Source organism: Pempheris klunzingeri, chromosome 14 (genome assembly GCF_042242105.1).
Source record: "Pempheris klunzingeri isolate RE-2024b chromosome 14, fPemKlu1.hap1, whole genome shotgun sequence".
NCBI lineage: Eukaryota > Metazoa > Chordata > Actinopteri > Acropomatiformes > Pempheridae > Pempheris > Pempheris klunzingeri.
The window spans coordinates 21,641,732-21,652,072 of NC_092025.1; the positions used below are offsets into that span (position 1 = coordinate 21,641,732).

At 39.7% G+C, this 10,341-nt stretch overlaps 1 protein-coding gene across 2 annotated transcripts; it reads left to right on the forward strand.

Moving 5' to 3' along the window:
• The first annotated feature begins 1,252 nt into the window (after window positions 1-1,252).
• tmem120aa (transmembrane protein 120Aa) lies at window positions 1,253-8,122 on the forward strand. Of its 2 annotated transcripts, none has more exons than XM_070843267.1 (12): window positions 1,253-1,391; window positions 2,839-2,957; window positions 3,643-3,774; window positions 4,168-4,227; window positions 4,315-4,410; window positions 4,900-4,989; window positions 5,276-5,341; window positions 5,436-5,497; window positions 6,079-6,174; window positions 6,407-6,471; window positions 6,883-6,951; window positions 7,567-8,122. In XM_070843267.1, the coding sequence occupies exons 1-12, from the start codon at window positions 1,314-1,316 to the stop codon at window positions 7,678-7,680; spliced, it is 1,047 nt and encodes a 348-aa protein (XP_070699368.1). In that variant the 5' UTR covers window positions 1,253-1,313; the 3' UTR covers window positions 7,681-8,122. The 2 variants fall into 2 exon arrangements, with proteins under 2 accessions (XP_070699368.1, XP_070699369.1); XM_070843268.1 differs by having other exon boundaries at window positions 6,082-6,174.
• The last annotated feature ends 2,219 nt before the right edge of the window (window positions 8,123-10,341 follow it).

Genomic DNA, 10,341 nt, shown 5'->3' on the forward strand with positions numbered 1-10,341 from the left:
GCATGTGTGCAGACACACTGCATGTCTTTATGCTTGTGTATGGTTACATACATGTCTGGCTTTATGAAGTATTTAAGTGGAATACCTGTCTGCTTTATAAAGTTTCTATAATACTTAAATAAATGAGGCTCATGTGGCTGAATGTTTTTGTTGTAGCTGGGGGAGGTCAGCGCCATTGACTAGGATTATATCTCATGGCCAAATCCTACTAATGAGACACAGCGGTGCCTGTGAGGCTGCACTCAGGGCAGAAATTTCAGGGTGTAAAAAGCGCTGCAGGCTCTGATTGGCTGACAGGAGGAACCATACGTATTAGATACGTCACCAAGCGGACTTCTGATTGGACCAACCAGCTGCAGAGCGACACGCACAGCGAGCAGGACGCACGGCGTAAAGTTTTGTAAGTTCACTCTCATCAGCACCGATCAAACCTGATGATCATCATGAGGGCATGAAAATAAAAGCAGGAAAGTTGTAATTCTTTAAATCTTTTTAGCCTAAACAGTTGATTTAAGTAACTCATTCCCAGCATCAATATATATGGAGAATAAAGCAGTGCTGCTAATATAGATGGTTTTTTAAAATTAAAGTAAATTAATTATAAAGTATGCCCTAGTTTCCACAACTCCACAAGGTGCAGTCAAATAACATCTAATTACATTATGAACATGTATATAAACTGTTGTCCTATTCTGTATTCTACCATAGGAATATTTTTCCACATGCATTAATGTAAAAGTAGTTTAGAGTTGGTTGAGGTGGAGCTCATTTTAAACAATTTTCTACAAGACAGCAACTATTTTCGCTCAGCATTGATCAGCTGATTGTTTCCTCCATGAATCCATTGATTGTTTGGTTTGTAAAAAGTCTGGAAATAGTGAGAAATGCCATCCCAATGAGAGACCAGAGCCCAAAGTGACTCCTTCACAATGTTTGTTTTGTCCAACCAACAGTCCAGACCTCAACATTATTACAAATACATAATACATTAAAATAAGTAAAGGCAAAAGTGGCAAATATGAACTGTACATATTTTTTCAATCTATCCAGAATCAGGATGTTATTAACCAGAGAGTTATCTTGGTTTTTGTCCATAAATAATGTCCATCTGAGACAAGGTTTCATGATGAAGAACCTTTGGACAGATCCAGTCCTGTAGACACTAAAATACTGTAGAGACTTTTATTCTGAAGGCGCTGACAGGAAGCGCTTCTTCTTCGTTGGTGTAGTTTTGACACTGACAGTTCAACTGTTGCACAGCGGAGCTTGAATATTACCCAACTCCTCAGGGTGTCTTCATGGTAGAGTAGAAAATGTTGTTCGCTCCTGCGGGTTTAACGGAGTGCTTCCGAGAATGGGAGGAATTAGAGAAGAACTACCAACAAATCCAGGTACGTGAAACAGCGCGTCTCCCGGCTCAGCTGTGCCCGTGGAGGTGAGCCCTGTCCGGGCAAGCTAACAGCGGGGTTCGGTGGGCATGGAGGCGACGATGGGCTCCGCCCTCAGCTGCTAAGGATTATTGTTCCCTTTCAGCCAGAAGAAAAACAAAAAAACTCCAAAAAAAAAGTTGGATGATATATAAGTTTGCACAACTAACTTTCTCCTCCTTGTCGGTTGTCACGTCGCCGCCAACACGACGCTGTTTGTGGGGAAGCACCGCAGGACCCCGGGGGTCGGCTCCATGCCTGAACAGCGCTGCAGCTGATGGCTGATGAGTTTATATACAGTGGCTGTGTTAAGCTGTGTTAACATCTTTTACTTAAAAAGAAAAAGAAAACACTGCAAAATGACAACACTGTAATCACACAAGTAAAAGTCCTGCACTGAAAATGTTATTAGGTAAAAGTACTAATACCACTTTGTAAAAACTCTGGTAAATACAAATTTAGAAGTAAAAGTCGTGCATTAAAAACGTTGCTTAGGTAAAAGTACTAATACCACTTTGTAAAAACTCTGGTAAATACACATTTAGAAGTAAAAGTCGTGCATTAAAAACGTTGCTTAGGTAAAAGTACTAATACTAATAAGTACTAATAACTTATATACTGGTAAATATTCTTTTGCAAATAAAAGTCTTCAATTGAAAGTGTAACTTAAGTTAAAGTTCTAATACCACATTGTAAAAACAATGGTGAATAATCTATTTTAAGTAAAAGTCCTGCACTGAAATGTTAGGTAAAGTACTAATACCACAATGTAAACACACAGGTAAATACTCTTTTATAAAAAAAAGTCATGTACTGAAAATGTTACTTAAGCAAAAGTGGCCTAAAGTTACTTGGAGCAAGAGAATATCTCCTGTTGTCCTGTTCTGTATTCTACAATAAGATTATTATTCCTCATTCATTAATATAAAAGCAGGATTTTACTGTTGGAGTTGGTTGAGGTACTATTTTCACTCTCCACCGATCAGCTGATTATTTCCTCCATGAATCCATTGATTGTTTGGTTTGTAACAAGTGTGGAAATGGTGAGAAATATCGTCCCAATGAGAGACCAGAGCCCAAAGTGACTCCTTCACAATGTTTGTTTGTACCTCTGCCACCACTGATTTGGATACATAATCAACATACAGAGACTCAAATACGTCTGTGTGGGGCAACAAGTAGATTATTATTAGGAAAGATATCAGTAACCTGAAAGCCATGACCGCCCTTTTCCGAACTGTACTGTTTAAAGAGTTTAAAAGCCCTCTGCACCTGTTGAACATTATTTTGGAAGATCCACTCATTCATCTTGTTTGTTTTTCTCTCCACCTTTCAGATTTACTAATAAATAAAGATTTGAAATGTAGCAACGCACAACACAACTTCATATTGTTCTCCTTTATTTTTCCAGGACACCCATCGTCTATACAAACAGAAACTTGACGAAGTGACCAAACTGCAGGACAGCTGCTCCAGTGCTATATCACGTCAGAGGAAGAAGCTGAAAGAGCTCACCGCGTCGCTAAAAGAGTAAGTACTGATCCACGATATCCCTGAGAACATGCAGGCAGTATTTACGCAAGAGAAACAACATGCGAGATTGCTTTAATGCCCCTTTGAATATAATATATTCAGCCCATATCTTGGCTAGGACCTAAAATTCAGTCGCTGTATTTCCTCAAATAGCGACCAGAGACTTTCTGTCCCTCAACTGCAGAGGGCACCAGGCTTTTATTTGAAGTAGGCTTGTATTAGAGACCTTTGGAGGCCTTTATTTGAAGTAGGCTTGTATTAGAGACCTTTAGAGGCCTTTATTTGAAGTAGGCTTGTATTAGAGACCTTTGGAGGCCTTTATTTGAAGTAGGCTTGTATTAGAGACCTTTAGAGGCCTTTATTTGAAATTCCCTCTGTTTAAAGGCAGAGACTGACTTTAGGGGGACTTTTTGTTTTATTGGTCAAAATTCTCATAACAGCCAGACAGCGCTCAGAAAATGAAATAGCTGAGTCGAGTAGAGGAATCTGCAGATTGTAGGGGGAATGAAAAGATGTATTCATCTGTACAGGTCGTCCACCACAATGTCAACTTCACTGCAGTGACAGTGCCGTCCTATTCTAACACAAGGAGCAGGAATAGTGTGTGATTACAGTCACTTGTTGGTGATCATGTATGAAAGTTACAAACACATAATATGCACAAATGTTTTTCCTTGATTAGATGCAAAGAAAATAGCGCAACACCCAAATTAAGTCCAGAGGAAGTGGACGCCATCGCTGAGATGAAGGACTCCATCAAAGACCGGGCCAACGCTTTCTCTGAGATGGAGGCTTTTCTGCCAAAGAAGAACGGGTCTGATTCTGTCATATGATTTATTGTGTGTATTTATGTGACATAGTGGAGTTTCAGTGGAAAATGTTAACTGTTTAAAGACATTTTTGGCTTTCCACATTGTATTTCACCAAAAGTATTAAAATATTTAAAGGATAACTCACGCATTTTTGAACCTGGGCCCTATTTTTATGTATTAGGTTCGAAATTACTGGAAGTTACAAGAAGTTTTCTGGTCTATTGCTCCACTGATTAGGTTGTTTGTGTGACTTTCGGGTTTAAAGAGTTATAATGTTGTCAGACACTTGGATTAATCTACTGGACTAATTCCAACATAAAATATGTAAAAATAGGGCCCTGATTAGCCTTTAAGATGTCAGCATTGTGAGTGACTGACCGACTCTTCCTGTTTAGGTTATACCTCACTCTTGTTTTAGGAAACGTCAACGTGACGCTCCTCAACAAACAGTCAAAGTAAGTCCCACTAATGTTCATTTTCTCATAAGCCCAAAACTGTCACAGAGTCACATCAACATCCTTTCTGTTTGCTTCACCAAACAGGTTTGCCTACAAAGATGAATATGAGAAATTCAAACTGGTCCTCACAGTCATCCTCTTCGTGTTCTCCTTCACATGTCGCTTCTTGTTCAGCTACAGGTAGGATTTCCCAACACCTGGTTTATCTTCGCCGAACTGTATTACAACCAGTTTGGTTATTTTCCCGTTTACTACACGGTGAATAGAGTGTCCATGTTGATCATGATGAAGAAACACATAACTCAGTGTAGCTTTGTTCCTGTCATTTATATGATTAGTTTGGTTTTAAATTGTTATTTGAGGCTGTAAAAAGGGGTGAAACATCGTGATTGACAGCAAACTCTAACCCTTGTTTGGGTTAGACAAAGCTAGAGTCCCCCAGGGAGGAGATGTGTCATCCATCCATCTTTAGGGATGATATGAAAATAGCACATTTCGTGATAATAAGGCCTTAATTGTTATTTGTTATATTTATGACTTCTGCCTTCACTGCACGAACAGTGTGGACTGACAGTGTGACAGTGTTATTTTGATTATATGTGTAAGTTAGGTTGTTTCTTCTTCTTCTTCTTCTTCTTCTTCATGTACCTTCTTCTGTTTTTGTCTCAGAGCCCTAGATGCCCTCTTCAACTTCCTGCTGGTGTGGTACTACTGCACACTCACCATCCGGGAGAGCATCCTAATCAGCAACGGCTCAAGGTCTGCCACAAGTTTACTTTCTCCACTGTTTTTTATCATAATGATAATAAAGGCTTCCTCATGGCTTTGTGACGTACGGAGCAAAATGCTGCGTGTTGAAATCTTTTCCTTTGATTCCTCAAAGTGGTTTCTTCATATTATGTGTGACATATTGCATACGAACGTTCTGCAGCTTTTCCATTTGATGCAACACAGACTGTCTGTTGTATCCTGTCTAGTACAGACAGTATGATGCTGGTCGACTTGCTTACGCTTCCTTCAGTTTGTGTCCTTCATGTTGTTTCAGGATCAAAGGTTGGTGGGTTTTCCATCACTATGTGTCGACCTTCCTGTCCGGAGTCATGCTCACTTGGTGAGTGATGTCATCTACTTTTCTTTATTAAATATTTTCATAATGTTTTGTGTCTGTGCTCCATTTTCAACCAGATGCTGTCTTTGTTTTGCAGGCCTGAAGGCGCTCTCTACCAGATGTTTAGGAACCAGTTCCTGACATACTGTCTGTACCAGAGTAAGAGATTCAAGCTGTGTCCCACCTCCACGCTACATACTTACATCATGACGTGTACGCCGTGTGCTAATCAGCACAGATAGGCTGGTGGCTTCCTGTGTTTTTAGCAAAGCAAAGCCCACCTGTGACGCCTCATCACAGGATAGTGTGACAGCCGTGTAGGCATGAAGACATGCTTTATGTAGATATTGTCAAGCTCTAACTACAAGCATGTGCTCCAGGCCTCATCACTCCAGATCCAGTGATTTTCCTTCTCTTATTGTTTCATTTTAAGGATTTTTTTAATGTAATGTTGTGTAACAGGAGTATTTTTATTGTCATCCCTTTAATAATCTTAGTTTTAGTAATTTTGTATAAAGATAAAATAATACATTTATAAGAAAGCTCCTTTGAACATACATACTTATTTTGACACATTCCCAGTGTGAACACACACTGTACTGTAGACCAGGTTAAAGTGTGTGTGCACAGTGCAAACAGTCCTCAATATGAATAATTCTGTTTCTTTTAGACAAACAACACACAACATGCTGTATAACTGGTAACTGAACTAATTCTGTTTTTGTTCTTTGTTTGCAAAGTAGGCTTCGTCCAGTTCCTCCAGTACTACTACCAGAGTGGCTGTTTGTACAGACTCAGAGCGCTGGGAGAAAGACACAACATGGACCTCACAGTGGGTGAGTGCAGTCTAAACTGTCAGGTGGTCACCAGTTTATTTTTATAACTCTGATGTAACACAAGAACAAGGGGCACTAATGACAGTATATAAAAGGGCAGATAGATCTTAATATCTACCTAACATGTGGCCTTGACTGTGTTTCAGTATCTTTATGTCTGTGTACTCGTCTCGTTTCCTCTTCTGACAATGACAAATTGAGTTAATCTCCTCTCTCCTCTCCTGGTGTTCAGAGGGTTTCCAGTCTTGGATGTGGAGAGGCCTGACCTTCCTCCTCCCTTTCCTGTTCTTCGGTCACGTGAGTAATGGTGCTCACTGCTCACTTACAACTCATTAGGTTTTATAAATATGAATATATATGTATTTTAGGGGTCCAACAGCACACAAAATTCACGGTTCGGTGAAGGCTGAGTGGTGTGATTATTGTTTAACAAGTACGAGTAATTGGCTAAACCATTTTGACGGTGCTTGCTTGGGTCACGTACCGTTAGCATACTGAAAGAAAGTCACGTGCAGAGCCGAACATCCTGCAACGAGCGCTTCTGTATGACTTGCATGCACTGTTACACCTCTAATATTTATCATTGCCCAGTCTGAAGATTCAAAACAAATGAAATTCTGACTTTATAAAACCTGAAATTTAAAAAGACTAAATCCCAAGTTGTCTTTTTAAAGCGTTCTTGACTGCTGGCTGTTCCTTCTCTTACAGTTCTGGCAGCTCTACAACAGCATCACACTCTTCAGGATGTTTCAGCTCCCAGAGTGTAAAGAGTGGCAGGTTTGTACACCAGAGAGCTTCAGTGTTCCTTTGTCATTTGTTAAACGAGCATTCAGCCATTATCAACATCTAATTTTATGTTTATGTGTCATATTATCCTCAAGTTTCTGTATCCTGAGTTTAGCAGCAGTTTGATTTGAAGGATCAATTCTGTAACATTGTTGGATTCTTTGAATAACAATCTGAGCCTGTCGGTGGCAAAAACAAACACTTTTAGTGGACGTACTTTGATTGGATGCCCCAAAGGATTGAATCTCACTTACTGCAGCCCAGGAGATCTGCTGGACATTTAGACAGCAATACATTTGCAAATAAGGCCCAGATTTAAAAAATAAAAAGTTCTTCTTAAAGATCAACACACAACAACAACACAACTTATTTTGGGAAAAGAAACGTGTAGTTCTGGCTTAAAACCATCCTGTTCTATTTCCACTGTTCATTTCCACCCATTACCAGTTATATTTAATCCCCAGTGAGACATAAACAACCACCAGTTTAAAACCAAATACAGATATGCAAAAGCTGCAGATACTACAGTAGCTTGTGTAACACTGTAATCGGTGTGTTTAAAGTTCAGTGAGCATTTGTTTTCTGTTTATTTTCACTCCGGTGTAGGTTGTGATGTGCGGCTGCTCCTACATGGTGCTCTTCATGGGAAACTTCTTCACCACACTAGGAGTGGTTTACCAGAAATACATGAACAACCAGGACAAGCCAAAGAGCCTTTAAGACTGGAATAAGGAACAGGGCAGAATAACCAAAAGTCCTCCTGTTTACTCAACGGAAAACGTTATCACAGCTCTACTGTTCTCTTTAGAGCTCTTTATCGATGTCATGATTGTTGTCCTTGTGGACCATTTACATGTTCTGCTACGTCCTTTCGAGTTCATATTTGTGCACATGTTGTACGGGTAGGTCATAGACATTATCACACTGGGCTGCCGAAGAACACAACAAGGTAACTGGCAGGTCTCACTTGTGCACTAAGTGAGGCTGCTTCAGTAGGCTGTTTCTGTCGTGGTCAAAAATGTACAAAGGAAATGTTACTGGATCAAGAAAACCATGTGATTTGCATCATATTTATTTAGGGAAATCAACCGTTTGTTACTCAGCAGCAGCTGCTATGTATTTTAGCCTTACAGAAAGCGCTTAATAAAACACTCCTCCAAACCCACACTTGCTTTTATTATCGCTGTGGAGCACAAAGTGCATTTAAATGAACAGTGAGGCTTTGTATATGTACATAGGAACAGGTTTTTCAGGCTGTGATCGTTCCTCCTGTTCATACTGGATGTTAAGATCCAAACATGCTTCCAATAGATTAAGTTTATGTGAGGCTTTGTAGTGAGTGACTGTATTAGATCAAAATGACCACAAGGTGGAGGCATTGAGTTGTTACAGCTGTGTGTAAATACACTGAGTGTTTTATCTATTATTGGACAGACGTCATTACATTTCCTTTATTTCAAGTCCTGTTTAACTGTGATTTTGGGACTCGTTTTTCCAGGTGGATCACACCTCTTGAGGGCGATTACAGTCTGCCATCTGGTGCTGTGAGACTGACGGGTGAATGAGGAGGTGTTGAACTGTTAGTGCTTATTGTTCACACGCAATCATCATCAGGGGCAATCATCAATTTCACTAAGTGATTGTTAGTAATCAGCGAATGGGTCAGAGTCAGTGCTGTTGACAATCAGGCCTCAGTGGGAAGGCTGGACTGGGACTGGAAGACCCCTGTTTTTAATGTTTTAATTACTTCTTATCGCAGTTGGAAGAAAGAATAACAGGTTTCTTGTGACTTACCTGTGTAGTTACCTGTCTATTTAACAGGCTCAACATACTGTGAGTTAATCAGATTTATTAATGAATCAAATCTATTTATATAATGCTTCATGCGTATCACAGTTAATCCTTTGCAGCACACACAGAAGAAAACAAAAGAGGGAAATCAAAGTGATGATAAATAGCTGTTTTAATAATAGTAATGGTGAAAGCAAACTAAACTCAGTTTATCCATGTTTCATTCAAACATCTGTGAAACTGTTGCCTTGATCATAGTATCACTTTTATTTGACATGGTCTACATGGACATGACAATGGTCTTTCTCAGGTAAGGTGACAGTTTGAGCCCACCTGTATATGTAGATGAACACAATTCATGTTCAAATGTACTCAAATGTGGATTAATCCACCAACAAAAAATAGTCCTGAAAGAAAGCTCTGTTTCTTTCTATGTGTACCATCTTTGCTTTAAAAACCTACAGCACCCAGCTGTTAAAAGTGATTATTTAGCCACATTTAGAACTGAAATTATATATTTGTGGCACATTTGTAGAAATTTACATAGAAATGAATGAGCTTGAGGTGGATTGCCACAGGCAGGTAATGGAAGTCGGATAAGGATGATGATTGGGCACCGATAATTAATGAGATGCATGAACGGATGAAGAAGATTCCTGCTGCCCTAGTTAAACCACAGCCAAACAAACTGACTTTTATGAGTAAACAGGAAAAGAAGACATCCCTGGGCCTGATGGAGAGTCCTGATGGGGGCGCTGCTGCTGGTCTCTGCAGTGGTTGGAGCACATGGTGCCAAAATGTTGGTCATGCTGTGGTCCCATTGTGGTGGCAGCACACTTGGGGCTGTCTGTGGTGGGGCGGTGGTGACATCTACATGACTTATACCGCTGTCATACCGTTGGTAAGTCAACTTAATTTTAAATTTCATTTAAAATCAACTTAATTTTATGCTTTTTTGTTATATATATTATATTTATTGTATTATTATACGTTTAACATAAGATTTGTCCAGGATCATTGTGGCCGTTATGCTTCTTGTTGTATTACTTTTCCTCTTTCTTTGCTTTTTGTGTGTTTTTTGCTCATTTACTGTGAATGTGTCAATCATTTGCATCATCAAATTATGAGAAAATTGGTATAAATTTGTGTGAAAATGCTCCATTTCAATTTGGCTCCTTTTATGATGTCACAAGGGGATCTGTTGATCATGTGACCTCCTCCAGCCATTCAGCAGGCCAATCGAAATCCCCATGAATCCACCTCGCCGTCCGCCATTGTTATTTTCCTCACTAACGCCAGCTGCTGTTCTGTTCCCCTGAAAGGGAGCATGCAGACAGAGGCTGAAAACAGCTGCAGCAGCCAAGTCTGTTGAGAAAAATGTGCTTTTTGAACATGAAACCATGTAAACCTGTTCCAGTAAGATCTCCAAATATGAAGCTGAAAATGATCATGATATGGGACCTTTTAAAGGGACAGTTACCACCGTTTAAACAGCATTTCACAGCATTGTATTACCCATCCCAGGTCCCCACATGTATATTATGAGTTAATCTATTTATACATAATGTGACGACAGCTCATCTACTGTAC